Source organism: Xenia sp. Carnegie-2017, unplaced genomic scaffold, assembly GCF_021976095.1.
Source record: "Xenia sp. Carnegie-2017 unplaced genomic scaffold, XeniaSp_v1 HiC_scaffold_14, whole genome shotgun sequence".
NCBI classification, from domain to species: domain Eukaryota; kingdom Metazoa; phylum Cnidaria; class Anthozoa; order Malacalcyonacea; family Xeniidae; genus Xenia; species Xenia sp. Carnegie-2017.
In genome coordinates this window covers 11,294,299-11,313,438 of record NW_025813447.1, presented here as the reverse complement: position 1 = coordinate 11,313,438, position 19,140 = coordinate 11,294,299, and the positions used below count along the sequence as shown (strand labels likewise).

Sequence of the window (19,140 nt, the reverse complement as noted above, 5' to 3'; positions counted from 1 at the left end):
TCAACTAGTATTATTTTGATGATTCTAAACCGAGTGCATTACTACCATTACGTACAAGAAACGTTTACCTTACACTGTAGACAAATTGGTAAATTGAATTGCATGTGTACAATATCATGTTTTAACAGGCTGCATATATAACGTGTCCTAACACAAGTCGTATTGCATAGTTTATGTAAAACGTAATAATTTCAGCCTCAGGAGAAAAGGATTTGCTCATTTTCATATTTATTTTGCTTTCATAAACAACAGATGTAGTATAGGCATTAATGTGATATTAAAATGATCTTTTATCTTGTTTCGACTACAACTTTTTAAGCAAAATCTCAATGAACAATCCTCATATAATAGGAAAGAGTTTTAAAGTGCGCAGATCAGTCTCGTAGCAATCATCCTGTCACTCTCACTTGAAGTTTACAGAAGATACTGTCACTACTTTGCAATTGACTTGCACCTACTACGAAAGGAAGGTTAGTCTGAGTATAATGTGCACATGTATTTACTTAAAAAAACAGTAAGTACATTTTGATAGATGTTAATTCTTCACACAATTAAGTTGTATTGAATCTAAAATGGTCGAATAGAAGAAAGGTTGAAACTTGAGTTTCCACAATTATATGATACTATAGATAGTATCATTTGAGTGGCATATCAATCAGCAATAGTTACGTTTATCTTTGAGCTTTTGTCTTCACCATAAAGTATTTAATGTTATAAGCCTTGGCCTGATTCATTATGTTTTAGTCTAATGTCAGCGAAGGTCATTGTCAAATTCTTAACTCTATTCAAGCATCTTTTGTACATCTATATATGCACGATACATGCACTGTCTGGAATATTTACTTGGCGGCAATACACAGTACAAACTCCATATTTCGGTCTTCAGAGATGACATAAAAACCAATATTATGCATATTTTAAATACATCAAAAGAAAGCCATGAGCATGCAGCCTTGCACTACTTTCTATAAATTAACTCTCACTAAAGTTATCGACTTTTCGTTTCCTAGAATGAACAGATTCATAAAGACAGTCACTATGTTACTACTTTTACTTCCATGCAACATGAACGTGGAAGCAAGATATTGAGATTTTAAAAATTGCAATCACAACTTCACAAGATGTTTTGCATTCTGTAATACGTTGGATACCTGCAACAAATGCACCATAAGAAAATGGAGTTGTCTTACTACTAGATGTGGTCACGTGGTCGTTCGTCGTTCCTTTAAACATTTAGCCTTGAAGAAAAACTGAAGTAAATTCTGATGCACAATGCAGGCTGAAATTTTAAAACTTTGATAGTACAATTGTGAGTTTTTGAACGGCACGTTAAAAATGTGGAAAGGGGGGGCAATAGACATGACCGTCTATTAAATCTCCATTCAAACTCTTTTCACCAGAAAAAGTTTTGAAATGATAATTTTATTTGTGACATAGATTATTTTTCATGGTTTACACGATTAAATAAACGTTGGTCAGGTAAAAAATTGCTCGTCTAAGCACGACTAAAAATGAATATCAAAATAAGTGAAGTGACATTTTGTTTTATCAATAATCCATCCTTTATCATAGTGAATTGTTATTATATTAGCAATCAAGTGTAGTGAGCCTCTCTTGGCATGCGTCATTGAGCGTAGCAAATGATGACGTAGTGGAAATTATATATACGTGTATATTTCGATTTCTGGCACAAAGCCAACGAGCTCTAAATATTCGTTTACTGTCTTGCCCTTCATTCATTAACTGTCTTTCTGCCAATAAGACGGGATATAACACCTGTAATTCACTCTTCGTTTATAATGTATTAGTAAAGACAGGCGCAATCTTCATATGTCTATAAGTCTGTCTAGTCTAAATTTAATTGTCATAACTGATGGTATTTCTGTGCTGATCACTCATCAGCAAGATCATCTTCCTTTTTTCAACATTTTTCTGTTTACGTCACCGCATGCATAGTCTTACCAAGAGCACACTTCTAACACGTGAACATAAATTTTTTTCTATTAAGACTAGGTCCGCAATAAGTACGTGTATAATATTTAATTACGAAATATTTTCCAAATCTTATGTTTTTCATATTGCATTCACAGTGTTACGGGAATCTAACCCGGAAACCGAAGAATGTCATTTCGAAAAATAATAAACCGAAATATAAAACAAAATTAGTTGAAGATTTAGCAATGTTGTATTTTATATTAGGCAGTGATTGCAATTCAAAATTACATCCTTGGCCCAAACATTGACACTGTTTTTTGTGGGGTGAAAATGAAAAATGAAGGGAAAACCGGTGAAATACGGTGAAAAACCTCCAATAAAAAAAATTGCACTTTTTTTTGAGAAAACACAGCAAATTTGTTGGAACTTTAGGATGTTAAGTTTTGAAACTGTTTCCAACCAGAATGTCAAGTTTTGAAACTGTTTCCAACCGGAATGTCAAGTTTTGAAACTGTTTCCAACCGGAATGTTAAGTTTTGAAACTGTTTCCAACCAGAATGTTAAGTTTTGAAACTGTTTCCAACCGGAATGTTAAGTTTTGAAACTGTTTCCAACCGGAATGTTGATCCCAATGCTCTACAACAGTCTCTGGGACTCATCATGCCCAGACGTAGACATTCAACTTAAAATTTGATTTCATTGCTTTTACCTAATCAAACATTAACTTACGCTTCTATGAACTTTACGTGACTTAAAGCACAACGAGACACTGTCGATAAACCAATTTCAACGATGACCTATTACAGCCGACTTCCACTCAGAGACCTTTCAAAATTTTGTTCTTTTCAAAAGCAGTCAGCCGGAAGAAGCTAATTTGTCCTTTCCAAATGATCATCGAAATAGCGTTATAAAAATGTTCTGTCGTGAACAATCAAACGAAAGATTTTAGATTTTATAAGTATCCATTTATCTCTATAACGGCGTTTTGTTCTGAGTAATGTGGTTGACTTCTTCAAGATTTCATATATTGGTCGTGAAAAATTCGTTCTTGCCTTTCTGTTGTTTTTGTTGAACCTTAATTCAAAATAAGAAACACGACATTTGTTAATTTATAATTACACGCATTATTAAAGAAATACAAAAATGGAACAAACATTTACCTGTAATGTATTGAGAAAAGGCTGAAGCTGCTCACATGATCGAGACTTTCTTTATATTAAACGCTGTTTTGAAATGTTTCGTTTAAACATTAAAATACAAAACGACTACTTTCGTTTTTGTACGTTGCTTTTGAAATTATTGTTTAGATATGTTCCGTTTTTAGATATTGTATTCGATTTTGAAGTTATCTTTTAGGTGTGAGTGAAAGTCGGCCATCACAGACTTGTATCACAAATTCTGTCATGCAAAAAAGTTAAATAAAGTAATATTTTCGAACTTTCAACGACATCTTCCATGCAAAAAAAAAACCCACAAAGTTTAAAAATAGAGCATCAGGATCCACTTCACATCCACAACCATCTCAGACGCATGCGCTGTTGTGAACGTGAAGTTTAAAATCTACACTACACTTATGTACTATGGAACCTGGTATTTTCTTCAGCTATCTCCAGCTCTTTCGACGTAGGATTTTTTCCTCTTTTGCGTTCTAACATCACCTGTTCTCGTTGATTATTCAATTCCGGTTTAGTAATTCATTATCATCATCTGTGCTCATGGTTCATAACACTCCACGCAACCGTTCGTTATCATCGTCTGTACCCATAATTCATAACAATCCATGCAACCATACATTATCATCAACTGTACCCATTAGTTCAGTATAATAGCGACAGTATATGTTCATAGTAAAGTTTTCCCTAAAAGTTCAGGAAATGTTTACGCATGTAGGTTGAGTGAAGAATGGCAATTTTGTAAAACAAATATATGTTTAAAGTGTATATTCACACACTTTGTACTTACACCAAAGTTGAGTAGCCATCAAGGAGAGAAATAAGGTCATCTCAACACCCCAGTTACACCATAACTCAAAGAATGCTTGATGAAGAGTGGATTAAATGTGAACGTCAGCTGACCACCTTTCGGTGGGCTCACATAACAATGGGGCCCATCATCATTATATGTACAAACAACTGATATTCACAAGGAATCCAAACTATGCGCAAACATCCTTGGTCATGAATCACCATGACACATGAGCAATGAATATAACTAGTGAGGGTAATTGAAATGATTGGAAAATTGATGAAAGAGTCCTTAATTCATGAAATGTGCTTCAATATGAGTCAAACATAATTTTTTTTCTAAAAAAAAAGGAAACATGAAATTGTATCGGGTATTTACTGAACATCTTCCGTATAATAAATAATTCCTGCATAGACTAGAAGAATAAAAGTTTGAACATTTGCTCCAGTTGGTGTTTTATAAACTTGCATTTTGTTGCAGGTCAATTATCATACCTACTTGCTTTTTGTTATCTTTTCACCAACATAATAAATCTTCATGCGTCTATATATTTTTCTTGAATCTCGAAGGAAAAGAGAACAAAAGATTAATCCTCTTGAGAAATAAGGCAAAGGCTACAAATGTTATTCCAAGTTTCTGCACTTCTATATGCAAAGCTACGTTTTAAAGCATTTGTTTTTGATTTTGGCAAGTTGAGAACGCGATTGTTATTTCGTAATTCATACTTTTCATTAGTATGTATTGAGAAAAACTGTCGAAGATAATCTGTAGTATTACCTTTTATTTTTTGTAACATTAAATTCTCTAATTGTGCTTTTTTCCTTGCCTCTGAGGTGTCCCAAGAGAGTTCAGCTTTTACAGTCTTAGGCAGATTTATGGCAATCACCTGTAATTATTCGGCCAACTTTATTTCGTACCGAATAAGTTAATTAATTCACGAAATGACCAACATTTCATTTTATTTTTCACACCCAAAATTTCAGTTAGTACACCTTTTTCATATCACGATAACCCTGTTCAATTCATCGTAATAATAACGTAGACAACACACTAGTGAAATATTCTTTCGTTTCCAACAAATCAGACTAACTATAAACCCGACTAATTGCGCGTTACCTTCGTTTTAAATGAATCGAGCTTCAATGAAATGTTTTTAGTTGTGATTTACACAAGAATGAAAATCATTCTCAACTCGTCACAAAACAACTACGAAAAATTGTTCTAATACTTACATTACTGAAGCTTTTCTCATCCAAGCACATAAAAGTTTAGCACGAGGTATGAAACGTATGATAGTTTATAAGACGCTTTCACTAATTGACGTCAATACATAAATTTGAGTTTTGATTGGTTGTTCTGCACCCAATCATTTTCCACAAAAACAAACACAATTCATCGCACAACTGGCACATCTTTTGTAAACAATTATTGATGATTTCAATAATGACGATAATACCATTGGGCATAACGAGTCTAATGGAGAATTTACATGGTGCATAAATAATTATTCTCTTTGAAATCGAATTTTTTGTTCTCCTAAGCCTGAGCTGTAACACCCCTGGGAATTGATCTAATTGAGCGAAATGCAGAATAATTATAACTTTTCGCCAAATAACAAATAACAAATCACGACGAAAATAAGGGAAAATGATTGGGTCTCGTTTTGCAATTGATTTTCCAGAGATGTCGCAACAAAAAGAAAGATTTTATGGAGGGTATTTTTTTATAGATCCACTGAAAATAGTTACAATTCTAACACCAAGCAGCACGTGATGTCGTGATTATATTTCAATAGGTGGATTGCATGTTACGTCACAGCAGCCATGTTAGTGGTCAAATACAAAAGAACATTTTATCAATGCCATTTTTGGGACAAGCCGACGAAGGTGGGTCACATTGTTTCATAATTCCGTGGAGATTGGTTGCAATGCAAGAATAATTAAGAAAGTTAAAGATCATTGGGAAAAAGGGAGCAATTGTAGTAATTCAAAAAAAAAAAGTAGCTACTACGAACATTTACTAGACCTATAGGGACATCAAAAATTATCAGGTTCATCAAAATCGGATTTATTGAGAAAACAAAGAAGTTCTTATCTTTCCATTGTCCTAAAAGTCCACTACGATCTCCTTCTAACCCTTCAAAGACGACATCCCAGCTTTCATGATCTCATCAACCAAAAGTAGGTTAGTTGCAATCACAGTGCTTTAAAAAATAATTATAGAATACTTTAAATTTCCAGCAATACAACGAGGCTGTGTGATCAGAATTAACCGAAGTGCATTCCGAGTCATTATCTTGGAGGGTAATAACTATGAAATCAAGACACGTATCTCCTATTTGTTGAAGTTTTAAAAAATAAATGAGGCTTCTTAAGTGGTTGCTTTAAAGTTTAATGAACAGAAAAACAAAACTGACCAAGAATGCAACAGCTGTCGTTTGACGTTATAATTATCCCATATACCAAGATCTGCTGGAATGAAGGCCTCGCCAGAACTCAAGTCCACGCCAACAGGTTTACCAATATCTGAGTATTCTTCCTGAGGTAATAAAGAAAATAGTAAAACAATGTTTTTTTGAAGTGAGCAATTGTTGTCTTTTGTCCACGGTTTACAACAAACGAGATTATTTGTCTACATTGTAGTGTCTATGGTTGTGTATTGGCTATTTTTCTTTTACCCAATCTGATAAATGTTCTCCGAGCAAAGCCTATCGCAGGTGATCTCGGGGTCCAATGGACGGAAGCTTGCTATTGCATCTCCCAAGTAGGATAGCATGGAGGGGTCGAAATCTCCTACCGAAACCCTAACATGCGGCGTTCTAGTGCCTTACGCTTAAGAAGGTATCGGGAAGCATGGACCGAAAATGGGATTTTTTGCTTTTGAATTTTATGTTTTTGTTTACAAGAGTTCTCATAAAATGAACTATAACATAAAACATACTGAAACCTTTCAAACAACTTTTCCGTTTTTTAGCGACGTTCTAGTGTCATTAATTTGTGAAAGTGTTGCCCAAGGGTATCGGGAAGCATTGATCGAACACATGGTTTGGTTTTTTGCTTTCGAAATTTGTATTTTTGCATCTTCTCATAAAATGAACTGTAATATTGAAAGAAAGTGCTATGTTTTAAACAACCTCTGCCTTGTTTTGACCATTTAAGTTTACTTTACACATTTTGATTGCTTTATATCTTTCTCATTTACTGTTTCACGTATCATGTATTAAAAATTGAATGTAGTCAAGCATATATCTTTTTCTTGCCTATCAACTTTGCACTAAAAACATTTGCTTCACAAAAATATTTTACAAGAGTTGAATGGAAATATTTTGCCCATATTCACAAATCGCTTTTACGTGAAAAAGAATATTTTGCTTCGTCCATAAAATTTTCGTAAAGCCAATGAAAAGGAGTAACTTGACTAAAGCCTAAACGTTTTAAAACAGTTTAAGAAGTCGATCGTTAAAAGCAAAAGCAGTTTAACTTTTTTCTATTTAATGAAACAATTTTGATAAAAAAAGTTCGCATTGAGTATGCAGTATCGATTACCAAATACTGACAATCGCAATGTTTATCGTACCTGCAGTTTAACAATAACTTCTTGCGGATCGTGACCAGAATTTTGAGCGAGTATTTTCGGAACTATGAGGAAGGCGTCGGCAAATGCCTATTAAAATATCAATTGAAAGATTTTATAGGCAGAAATAAATGATATCTTTCAAAGTCTAACGAGATACTGCTTTATACTTCTTATAGATTGATACTTATAAGCCTGTAAGATGAAAAAAATTAAGCAGCAACTAAAAGCGGGCTTAAAAACAAAATGAGCTCTTTTGTAGAAATAACTGATCATTAAGTGAGCGCGATGTCTGACTAAGATAGGTTATGAATCAAAACAATCTTCTCATCCAACAATTTGTAGACCAACCTGTACACCAACTGTTATCAAGTACTTCTTGACCAACATTTACATGAAGTGTTATTTAGCTATTTGCAGTCCAACCTGTGCACCAAATGTAATTCAACTATTTGTAGACTAACCTGTACACCAAGTGTTATCAAGTACTTCTTGACTAACATTTACATGAAGTGCTATTTAGCTATTTGCAGTCCAACCTGTACACCAAATGTAATTCAACTATTTGTAGACTAACCTGTACACCAAGTGTTATCAAGTACTTCTTGACCAACATTTACATGAAGTGCTATTTAGCTATTTGCAGTCCAACCTGTACACCAAATGTAATTCAACTATTTGTAGACCAACCTGAACACCAAGTGTTATCAAGTACTTCTTGACTAACATTTACATGAAGTGTTATTTAGCCATTTGCAGTCCAACCTGTACACCAAATGAAATTCAAATATTTGTAGACTAACCTGTACACCAAGTCTGGCGCGACCTTTAATTGTGTTCTTATATTCCATAAGAGTAGAGTAAACCGCAATTTCAAATGCACCGGCTCCAGGTACAACTGCACCATCATCGATGGCGTTCTTCACTGCACGTAAACCATCGTGAACAGCATCTTTGATCTGTGTCACGGTATGTCTATTTGGGCCTGGAAGCAAGAATATTGGACAGGGGAAGTCACATCGAACTAAGCTTATAATGAGGTGTGTCATGATAGTCGATCATGCAGCCTCATGAATCAAAACAGCGAACACGAAGACTGAAGATGCGAGGCAACGTATTGCGAACTTTGCTGGGGTGTAATGTCCTGAGATCAACAATATATTATTAAAACGTTTTGCTTTCGTACGAAGAAAGATACTACAGATTAGCAATTACAAAACATGTTAAAATCAATAGTTTGTAACGTAATTTAACATGTTGTGACATTGATGCATCAGAGGATGACGATTCCTTCAAAACACAAGTATATAGACAAATGACAATAAGTTACATCGAATTACAACACTAATACGAACAATTTTATGCAATTTTATACAAAATGCAATTCTTTCTCGTGAAAAGTGAGACAATATGCTTGTTACGGTGTTCAAACACACCGTAACATTTTTACAATTAATTTGCTGAATGTCAGACGTTTTTGCTCGTGAAGGATACAATTCCAAAAATACACAGAAAGTTACCTTTAGGCTTTAGTTAATACTTACTTTTAGAAAATGATGAACTGACCTGTATACCATTAGGACACAGATGCTACATTAATAAACGGCAAGCCCAACTTACGATTATAACCTAAAACGATTAACTGCTAGTATTGTTTTTCCTAATTATTTAAAATTAAAAACATTCAAGAGTAAAATTTAAAAATTATGTACTGTAGGCTACGGGTGAAATCGCCCAAAGGTATTTCAATTTGTTTGTCTAAACTTCTTATCAATTACCGAGGGAATTTCTGGTAATTTCGTTCGCCCAAAAAGCAAAAGAATGAACCAAATAAAACCGATTGTAAAAGATTTGAAAGACTTAACATATGTAACACATAAAATGTAGCGAAAGATACGTACAAGCTTCGTACATGATGTTAAAATACACCTTTTGTTTTACTTACATTTCCATCCTGATTGAAATGACTAATATCTCGTTGACGCGTTTGTAATTCATTTCCATTATACATGATCGAATGGCTAAAACAACTTTGTCCGTAGTTCACATGCAGAAATCAAGACGACGTGACAACCAAATGAACACTATTTTGAAGACAATCACCTTTTGAAGTCAACATACATCAAAACCGATCATTCACTGTTCAATGTTTTTTACTATCACAACTGACTGTAAATGACAAAGCTCTCACAACATGTGTTCGTTTGGTAATTTATGTAAACACTACGAATTCAACTTCCTTTTGACTTTGTTATACGGTAATTGCCCGAGTAAAGTTCCTACATCCCAAGTGTAATCGTGGATTGTGATTTTAGGCTTCGTTTCATTCAAATTCAGATTGTCCCAAATGGCATACATAAAAATGGGAAATCAGTTGGAGTAAGGATTACAGAGATTAGGTGAGAATCTAAGACACATTAAATGCATACTTCAACCACATGCTAGTGAATAGTGCGATCTCAAGAAACATAAATAATGGAATCTTCTAGCAATGTTGTTTTACAAGAACAACATCAAAGGTCAAGTTCGTGAGATTTTGTTTCAAAAGATTTTTGTTCTTCTAATTGTTCGTATAACCAAAAATTTACAGTGTCGTAAGTCCCTTTCCTTCTCTCAGGAAGAAAACTTTTCCAATGCCATAAGTTAACACAAATCAATTTTTTATTATATTTGATTCATTGACCCAGATCTTCCTGAAATGTCCCCAAAACCTGTTTACAGCATTATTTCCAGGCATTTGAGTTATTTTACACTTTACTCGCATCCTCTAGCCCAGAGTCAGAATAGAATCCAGTTATTACGTCGAAAGTAGATTTAAGTTCGTTCACAAATACCCTCATCTCTGTCAACACATCATTTTCGTCACGACCATTCCCCAATTTCTTAATGAAATCTTTTCGATAAGGAACAGCTTTCATAGCTAACTGTTAAAAAATTGTATTTGCTCGAATTTAAAATACTCATAACAAAAATTGTTTGAAATAGTTGAATACTGAATAAGGGATACATTTCGTAATTTTACAGTAGGTTCATATTTCCAGGAAGAACAGAATGGCTTCTTACCGAGAATATACTTTGAACCATCCATCCATGATATTTCTTCAAAGTTGACTCGTATGCCTTTTTCGCACACTTGGTAAGATCTTGTTCTCCAGTGAGAACCTCTTCAAGAAACACCAGAATAAATGAAAGTGCCCTGAAAACATGTATGCAACGATGAGAGAGTGAATCAATGGACTAGGAAAGAGAACAAATTCAACAAATAAACATAAGAATGTGCAGATTTATAATTGCAACATGCACAAAGATCCGTCTAGAATATGCAAAAGTAGATATTCTCATATTAATGTTGTCGTGTTAATACAAGCCTCGACAAGACTTTTTCAGAGCTCATGGGTGTCTGAAATAATTGATTTTATATGTCTTCCCTTTTCTGACGTTGAAGTCAAGGAAGAGGGAAATTATTCCTGCTTGCTGTGAGTTCAATATTGAATTAAAGAAAAGAATTATGACTTGATGTCTTTCATTTCATGCGTTTTTCAATACAGCTAGCTGAGCTGCATGGGATCACTCGTCTCATACAATCAGTTCCTAAATCACGTTTAGATAAGTTTATCTTTAACGCGCGTTTAAAAACTCATATCTAGCCATAAAAAATAACATTTGCTGATTTCATGTTGCAATTATCGAGAAACAACATCTCTTAGCGATGTTGGAAACAAATTAAGTTTGGGAGTAGGCGGTGATCCAAATACATGAGTACGTTTCAATTAATTATTAAGTTTAGGGTAGGGCAGTGATCCAAATACGTAAGTAAGTTTCAATTATTTTTTTATTCGCATTTATTTTCACAGTTTTAATAAATTATTGGAGGGGGCATTGCCTGCATACCCTTCTCCCAACAAGGTCTATTTCGAGTGACATTGATTTATATAAGCGTCATCATTTAAAACAAGATCGACACTACAAATCTTGCTCGTAATTGTGACAAAACGACGGTAAATTTGCTGGTTGCGACGACCAAACTTCTAAATGACATTTACGTAAAATGCAAATAAAACGACAACAATCAGCTCAGGATATTTTCTATGCATGAGATCATAATTCTGAAAACAATCAAGACGTTGCTATATTTCTCGAAAAACACTTTATATGTCATAGTCTAAATAAAACCTTTTCAACCAGAGAAGAGCATCTGTGGATGATTTTTTAGCCTTCTTAGTTCCGGCATCCATTTCACTACGAGCCATATCTTGAAGAATTTTGTACTTCACTGTATCTTCTTGATACTTTTTGGACAATTTCTGTTAAGTAAAAAAGAAAAACCAACAGTGCTAAATTATCCTCAAGACATACATATTTACAGTCAAAAAGGCTGTCAAACTGATTATGCTTTGAAAAATGATTTATGAAACATCTAGCTCCTCTGTACTCTCTGAGCATTAGCTTTAAATAAGAAACATGTTTGAAATTAAATGAAGATATGATCTTCGCACTTTGCTGGACAAACATTCTTTCATAAAACATGTTTGAACGAGAAATCATTTCCAAATTGCGTAGTACTGAAAAATAGACAACATTTTGTCTGCCCAATAATAATATTTGAAAACAAAAGTGTTTTAATAAAATGTGCTTGTAAATGACTTGAAGGTGAGAAACACACAAAAACTCAACAACTTTTGCAGAAGTCCTGTCCTGTTCTCATCTCTGCATTTTTCTTTATTATTTATTCAAGCACCCTAAAATATTCTGACAAAGCCTTTGTGTTTGTGTTCCATTGAATATAAATAAAGCCATTAAATAACAATTTGAATTGTTCCAAACTATTTTAATCAAAAATGTTGGTGGACTTTTTATTGAGAATGTTTAGTGGACATTTTACAAACCTCTATGTTATCATTGATGTCACTTTTAACAGGAGCAAATGCTGTTGGTCCAAGAATATCTAAAAGTTATTTGTTGAATACAGAAATTGTAAGAACAAACTGATCACAAAATATGCTATTGTTGCTACACCACAAAAACCATGAAGTTAATGAGATATAAAATATGTCACTTACAATGATTTTAACATGTCTGTTTTATACAGGATACTTATAGTAGCTAATTATTGATAATCAAATTGGGTAGGAGGGAGTGAGGATAGCAGACTTCTCAAAAATAAGCATTGGCACTGGAAGGTTTTTTTTGGGGGGGGGGCAAAACACCCACAAAATGTCATTTACATATTTTAACCATTGTTTTATATAACTGGCATTTTTAGTTACATACATAAAGACCTTAATATGAAAAATATTTGAGGGAATTCAACCCCCCCTTTGCAAGCACCTCTAAAAGTAAGGTGTGTGCACACCAACAGACTGAACATAAAAAGTTTATGTGTGCAGATGTAGGGATGACTACCTCCAAATACCCCACATCATAGCACCATAAGATACCCATTCAGACACCATTATGTACCAATAATGTACAATTGAAAAAGTATGATATTTTATGGCAAATATGTAACATCAACTGATAATAAAGATGTTTTCTTGGCTTCCTAGCCTGACTGGAAAGTTTGCAAAATGGGTGGCCAAGATTTATAAATGTCAATGTTTGAACACCCATTTTCTTTACTGTGGCATCTTTCAGAGGTGGCATCAACACAATGTCGGTTGCCAATACAATAGAAGAAGGAAATTAAGGAAATTCGTTAAAGGGAATTAAGGGCTTAATATGAGCTGGACTTGAGATACTCACCAAAAAAAGGAACGATTTCGCGACAAGCCTGTAAGAATGGAAGCGTTTCAATTGCCTTATCTTCCGTAATTGGTTGAAAACGATGTTTCGCCAGCGAGAAGAAAGTCATATGGTTGTAGCTGACAATGATAAACAAACAGACGTCTTAAATTTTCAAAGACTTGCGCTGTACATAGCAACATTGCCATACAGTGGCATATTTCTAAACGACAGTTTCTACTGACCTAGGAATGGAAGGGTTGCTAAATTCATTTACCAGATACATCTCTATCATGTCGCCAAGATCCTTTCTTTCCATTTTCTCAAAGATTTCTTTGAGATGTTTCAGAGCATCTACCGGCGACATTCCAACATTGCATTGCCATTCTTTGAGAACTAAAACTGTGGGACTAGTGACTAAAGGATGATGAGATTGAAGGGAAGCCAAATGTTCTATATCATTTCGATTGAAGCCTAAATGGTTAGCAAGGTTTTTCCAGTTTTGAAGAATTGGTGAATTTTGATCTAACTTTTGTTTCAATTTTGTCTCAAGATCGTACGAAATGAACAGTGAATCATAACATTGTGCATTTTCCGTCTGTTGTTTTGGTTGGTTACTCATTTCAAGTCTTTTTCTCTAGTGAAGAAATAATTATTGAGAAAACAAGTAAAGAAACATTTGAATGAACATACTCTGAAATCACTTAAAATATATTTTCAAAGCAAATTAAAATAACAACAATATAATTATATAGGTTTTAGTTAACTCTATACATGATCTGTTTGTTGTTATTTTTTGCCAAAATATTACCTCAGCTTCAAATGTTACTGACAAATTTACAGCCACTGATGAATCATGCTTGCATTTTTCTTGTCTTATGATAAAATCACACGAGATTCTATCTGGTTGCTGCTCAAACAGTTGCTCAAATGGAAAGGTAGTGCATAGAGCATTCGTTTCGCATGCTGTGCAGGTGTTGTAACTCTGGCTCTATAAGAAACAAGCTTAGCTAAAATAGAACAAGAAGATCTTTTCGCGACCATGAAGATGCAAGCAAATTCTAAAATCAATGTACATGTAAAATCTTTTAACCAGGACAAGCAGACAATTTCAAATAATACAAAATAAAACAAATTCCGAAGAGGGACATCTCGTTTTCTTGATATTCAAGATACCACAAGAGTTTGAAACGAAATAATGTGTAATATTTCGTCTTTATTCCAAAGACATCACATCAGACTTATGGTTTACAATGCAGGCTGCGAAACGTTTATATATTTACAAGCGGAAATGACAGTTATGTAATTAGAGAACTATAAGACTAAACAATATACTTACATTAAAATAGAGATAGTTTCTTACAAGCCTCAAGAACACTATTAAGTTGTGGCATATCGCGTTTTATCAAAAGTGCTTCTAAGATGAGAAGTTGATTAGGATTATTATTTTTACAGTGATATAAGATTTTGGTGTTACTAGGAATCAAATTACTTAGATTTAGATTTAGAACAATTCCATATCGATAGTAAACGTATTCGTATACTGAAAAAACTCAATAGTGACTACGCCATTCTGAAGCCTGACAAAGGCAATGGAGTTGTCTTGTTAAACCGCTCTGATTATGTCAACTCTCTTAATTCTCTGTTCGAAAATCCCTGTAAATTTAAGCGTATTTCAAGCGACCTTACTTCTAGTAGACTCTCCACTCTACAGTCCTATCTATGCACACTTCTAAAACGGGGTGTGATCAATGAAACCGAACATACTTTATTGCGACCTACTCACGCGCACTTTGCCTGAGCACATGGACTACCTAAAACGCACAAACAATTTGACACATTACCTAAGTTACGACCAATAATTGACACCACAAACACACCACACTACAACGTAGGCAAATTCATTGCAAACCTTTTGAATCCACTCACCCTAAATAAATTTTCATTACAAGACTCTTTCGATGCTTCTGATGTTATTAAATCTATACCTAAAGATCTATTTTCCCAAGGTTATAAGTTTGTCTCTTTTGATGTTGAATCCCTTTTCACCAACGTGCCTTTGCGTAAAACCATCAACATTGTACTGGATCGCATTTACAAACAAAATATTATTAATACCACACTCCGAAAATCAACAGTGAAAAAACTTATTATTGATTCATGCAACAAAACTATATTTTCTTGCAACGGTATTTTTTATGAACTTGACGGGTTTCCATGGCGTCTTCTCTCGGTCCCGTCTTAGCCAATATAATTCTCACTGAGTTTGAAAACATTATTGTCACTGATTTGATCAACTCAGGTGTCCTTAAGTTTTACCGACGTTATGTTGATGATACTCTTGTTCTTATGCGACATTCTGACATTCCTCATGTTCTTGCCAAATTTAATAGTTTTGATAAAAATCTTAAATTTACTTTTGATGATTTTTCTGACTCACATGTCCACTTTCTAGACCTCAAAATAACCAATAATGACATTGATATATTCCGTAAAACAACTCATACTGGCCAATATACACATTTTTCAAGTTTCGAACCTTTCAACCGCCAAACTACTTGGATCAATTCCCTATTTTTTCGCGCATTTAAGATTTGTTCTAACCAAACATTATTCAAAAAACAAATTCAACACTCCAGTCTTTTATGTCATGGAATGGTTTCCCTCTTACAGTCCGGAAATTCTTGATTCGTAAACTCAAAACCAAAATCATAGCTAAAAATAATCCCTCTAAACAAAATACTGAGAATGACCTTCGTAAAATTTTCATGAGAATACCAGATCTAGGCAAACAGGGTGAACGTTTGGTTTTCAATCTTCTTCGTAAAATTCGCCGTAGCTTAAAAATTCCCATCAAACCTATAGTTATATATGAAACAAAAAAGACAACAATTTTCTGTCCCAAAAAGGACAAAATTCCGGAACTCTCTAAAGCCAATGTTATATATGAATTTAAATGTCCAGGCTGTAGTCATACATACATTGGCAAAACTGAACGAAACCTACACACAAGACTAATCCAACATGCTACTAATTACAATAATTCTAGTGCCATCTCACAACATTTACTCATTTGTCCAGACGCCAACTACATCTCACACCTTTTCTCACTTCCTGACGCTGATTCCGACCCCGATCTCACACGCGTGCCACTTAATCCTTGTAATTTGATACCTAGTAACACCAAAATCTTCTATCACTGTAAAAATAATAATTCTAATCAACTTCTCATCTTAGAAGCACTTTTGATAAAACGCGATATGCCACAACTTAATAGTGGTCTTAAGGCTTGTAAGAAACTATCTCCATTTTAATGTAAGTATATTGTTTAGTCTTATAGTTCTCTAATTACATAACTGTCATTTCCGCTTGTAAATATATAAACGTTTCGCAGCCTGCATTGTAAACCATAAGTCTGATGATGTATTTGGAATAAAGACGAAATATTACGCATTATTTTGTTTCAAACTCTTGTAATATCTTGAATATCAAGAAAACGAGATGTCCCTCTTCGGAATTTGTTTTATTTTGTAAAATCTTTTCAGAACTGAAAACCTTACTTGTGTAATACCACGTGATGATTTCCATCCTTCAGTTAAGTCACGAACATCAATTGTGAGATTACCACCTTTCTTATAAAAAATCATCAGCTTAGTACCGTCACATAGAGCCTCTTTCAACTTTTCTTCGTCGCTTTCAATTTTCTAATGCAAAATAGAAAACGTTGTACGTGTAAAAACACAACAGCATTTAGATACTCCCTCTGTCTCCTAGGGTGAAGAACAACAGCATTTAGTTATTGTTAATATTTACCTTCTGCGCTACCAATGAACCTGAAAGACTTGGAACGAGGTACAACCTCACAGTAAAATCTTCTTTGGGTTGATGGAGAAAGGTGCGATATGCAACTACGTTGAACTTTTTAGCCTTTACTTTACCGGAAATTGTGTACCACGAAAAATGGTTCACATAAAGTTTGAAATAACTGCTTCCCATGGAACAGAATATGTCATCATTCTTTGTCTCTTTCTTGTTATTGAAAACATCTTTCCAATCTGGAGGATCACATGGGGATGTATGGCTACACAGGACTATGTAGAAATGAAGAAAAATTAGGAAATATCAGAAAAGGAATTTTGTGCAACATTTCCACGTGGTAAATTACAGCTTAAAAGGGGTAAATAATATTCCAATGTCCGTGATTGTCCATTATCAAAAAAGAGAACTGATTTTCAAAATAATTACATTAAACGCTCTGGTTGTGACTAAAAATATTCACACTGTAGCTACTTCCAAAACATAGCCTACCGAACAAATTTTTAAGGAAATGTTATTTAAACCTCTAAAATCCTCCTTCATGTTATCGTCATCAAACTTAACAACACTGTGAGGTAATACAAGCATGACGGGAAGGTTGAAAATAAACCCACGAGGACCACAAGCAACAACATGAGAAAGCAAACTTTCTCCATCCTTTAAATTTTTTGGTTTGTATTCTTCGTTATCCAATAAACCAATGTAAACAGTCTTAGAATCACCAACATTAATGGCATCTTGAGGTACAATCAGCTTGACTCCTGTGTCGTTCAAAATTATCGTACCACCATTGTGGTCAATTACACAGCTCTTGAAATACCTGAAAAAAACATATTTTGAAATGTGCACTTGGCAAGTTGAGAACGCGATTGTCATTTCGCTAATCATACTTTACATTAGTACGTATTGAGAAAAACTGTCGAAGATAATCTGTAGTATTACCTTTTATTATTTGTAACATTAAATTTTCTAATTGTGCTTTTTTCCTTGCCTCTAAGGTGTCCCAAGAGAGTTTAGCTCTTACAAAGTCTTAGGCAGATTTATGGCAATCACCTGTAATTATTCGGCCAGCTTTATTTCGTACCGAATAAATTATTTAATTCACGAAATGACCAACATTTCATTTTATTTTTCACACCCAAAATTTCAGTTAGTACAGCTTTTTCATATCACGATAGCCCTGTTCAATTCATCGTAATTATAACGTAGACAACACACTAGTGAAATATTCTTTCGTTTCCAACAAATGAGACTAACTATAAACCCGACTAATTGCGCGTTACTTTCGTTTTAAATGAATCGAGCTTCAATGAAATGTTTTTAGTTGTGATTTACACAAGAAAGAAAATCATTCTCAACTCGTCACAAAACAACTACGAAAAATTGTTCTAATACTTACATTACTGAAGCTTTTCTCATCGAAGCACATAAAAGTTTAGCACGAGGTATGAAACGTATGATAGTTTATAAGACGCTTTCATTAATTGACGTCAATACATAAATTTGAGTTTTGATTGGTTGTTTTGCACCCAATCATTTTCCACAAAAACAAACACAATTCATCGCACAACTGGCACATCTTTTGTAAACAATTATTGATGATTTCAATAATGACGATAATACCATTGGGCATAACGAGTCTAATGGAGCATTTACATGGTGCATAAATAATTATTCTCTTTGAAATCGAATTTTTTGTTCTCCTAAGCCTGAGCTGTAACACCCCTGGGAATTGATCTAATTGAGCGAAATGCAGAATAATTATAACCTTCCGAAAATAAGGGAAAATGACTGGGTCTCGTTTTGCAATTGATATTCCAGAGATGTCGCAACAAAAAGAAAGATTTTATGGAGGGTATTTTTTTATAGATCCACTGAAAATAGTTACAATTCTAACATCAAGCAGCACGTGATGTCGTGATTATATTTCAATAGGCGGGTTGCATGTTACGTCACAGCAGCCATGTTAGTGGTCAAATACAAAAGAACATTTTATCAATGCCATTGTTGGCACAAGCCGACGTGGGTGGGTCACATTGTTTCACAATTCCGTGGAGATTGGTTGCAATGCAAGAATAATTAAGAAAGTTAAAGATCATTGGGAAAAAGGGAACAATTGTAGTAATTCAA

General features: G+C 34.1%; 3 protein-coding genes and 2 long non-coding RNA genes across 5 annotated transcripts in view; 1 reads left to right on the top strand and 4 right to left on the bottom strand.

Moving 5' to 3' along the window:
* LOC124435273 (F-box/WD repeat-containing protein 8-like) overlaps positions 1 to 2,140 on the top strand; it is a 4,705-nt gene extending 2,565 nt beyond the window's left edge. The window contains exon 6 of the mRNA XM_046985209.1: positions 2,091 to 2,140. Within this exon, the coding sequence (XP_046841165.1) occupies positions 2,091 to 2,140 (50 nt within the window). The remainder of the gene's footprint in view (positions 1 to 2,090) is intronic.
* A 1,487-nt stretch (positions 2,141 to 3,627) lies between these two features.
* Positions 3,628 to 4,043, bottom strand: LOC124435050. The gene is made up of 2 exons (XR_006944976.1): positions 3,898 to 4,043; positions 3,628 to 3,794 (listed from the first exon to the last, which is right to left on the bottom strand). It is a non-coding gene; the product is annotated as an uncharacterized LOC124435050 (long non-coding RNA).
* Positions 4,044 to 4,398: 355 nt separating this feature from the next.
* LOC124434626 lies at positions 4,399 to 5,482 on the bottom strand. Its single transcript, XR_006944846.1, has 2 exons — positions 4,678 to 5,482; positions 4,399 to 4,462 (listed from the first exon to the last, which is right to left on the bottom strand). It is a non-coding gene; the product is annotated as an uncharacterized LOC124434626 (long non-coding RNA).
* Positions 5,483 to 5,943: 461 nt separating this feature from the next.
* Positions 5,944 to 9,484, bottom strand: LOC124435271 (T-complex protein 1 subunit zeta-2-like). The gene is made up of 6 exons (XM_046985208.1): positions 9,419 to 9,484; positions 9,018 to 9,063; positions 8,277 to 8,458; positions 7,477 to 7,563; positions 6,317 to 6,438; positions 5,944 to 6,103 (listed from the first exon to the last, which is right to left on the bottom strand). Exons 1-6 carry the CDS (start codon positions 9,482 to 9,484, stop codon positions 6,031 to 6,033), a joined length of 576 nt encoding a protein of 191 aa, XP_046841164.1. The 3' UTR covers positions 5,944 to 6,030.
* A 632-nt stretch (positions 9,485 to 10,116) lies between these two features.
* On the bottom strand, positions 10,117 to 18,543 carry LOC124435734 (UNC5C-like protein). Its single transcript, XM_046985708.1, has 10 exons — positions 17,535 to 18,543; positions 17,008 to 17,285; positions 16,755 to 16,898; positions 14,006 to 14,185; positions 13,440 to 13,831; positions 13,216 to 13,334; positions 12,360 to 12,418; positions 11,647 to 11,777; positions 10,537 to 10,669; positions 10,117 to 10,397 (listed from the first exon to the last, which is right to left on the bottom strand). The coding sequence occupies exons 1-10, from the start codon at positions 17,896 to 17,898 to the stop codon at positions 10,221 to 10,223; spliced, it is 1,977 nt and encodes a 658-aa protein (XP_046841664.1). The 5' UTR covers positions 17,899 to 18,543; the 3' UTR covers positions 10,117 to 10,220.
* Positions 18,544 to 19,140: the final 597 nt, after the last annotated feature.

Coding starts and splice junctions, on each gene's coding strand:
- LOC124435271 (XM_046985208.1), bottom strand. CDS start 9,484: ATGTATAATGGAAATGAATTACAAACGCGTCAACGAGATATTAGTCAT. Junction 9,064..9,418: donor ATTTCAATCAGGATGGAAAT/GTAAGTAAAACA, acceptor TTATTAATGTAG/CATCTGTGTCCTAATGGTAT. Junction 6,104..6,316: donor CGACAGCTGTTGCATTCTTG/GTCAGTTTTGTT, acceptor TATTTTTTAAAG/CACTGTGATTGCAACTAACC.
- LOC124435734 (XM_046985708.1), bottom strand. CDS start 17,898: ATGATTAGCGAAATGACAATCGCGTTCTCAACTTGCCAAGTGCACATT. Junction 16,899..17,007: donor GTTCATTGGTAGCGCAGAAG/GTAAATATTAAC, acceptor ATTTTGCATTAG/AAAATTGAAAGCGACGAAGA. Junction 13,832..14,005: donor CAGTAACATTTGAAGCTGAG/GTAATATTTTGG, acceptor TTTCTTCACTAG/AGAAAAAGACTTGAAATGAG.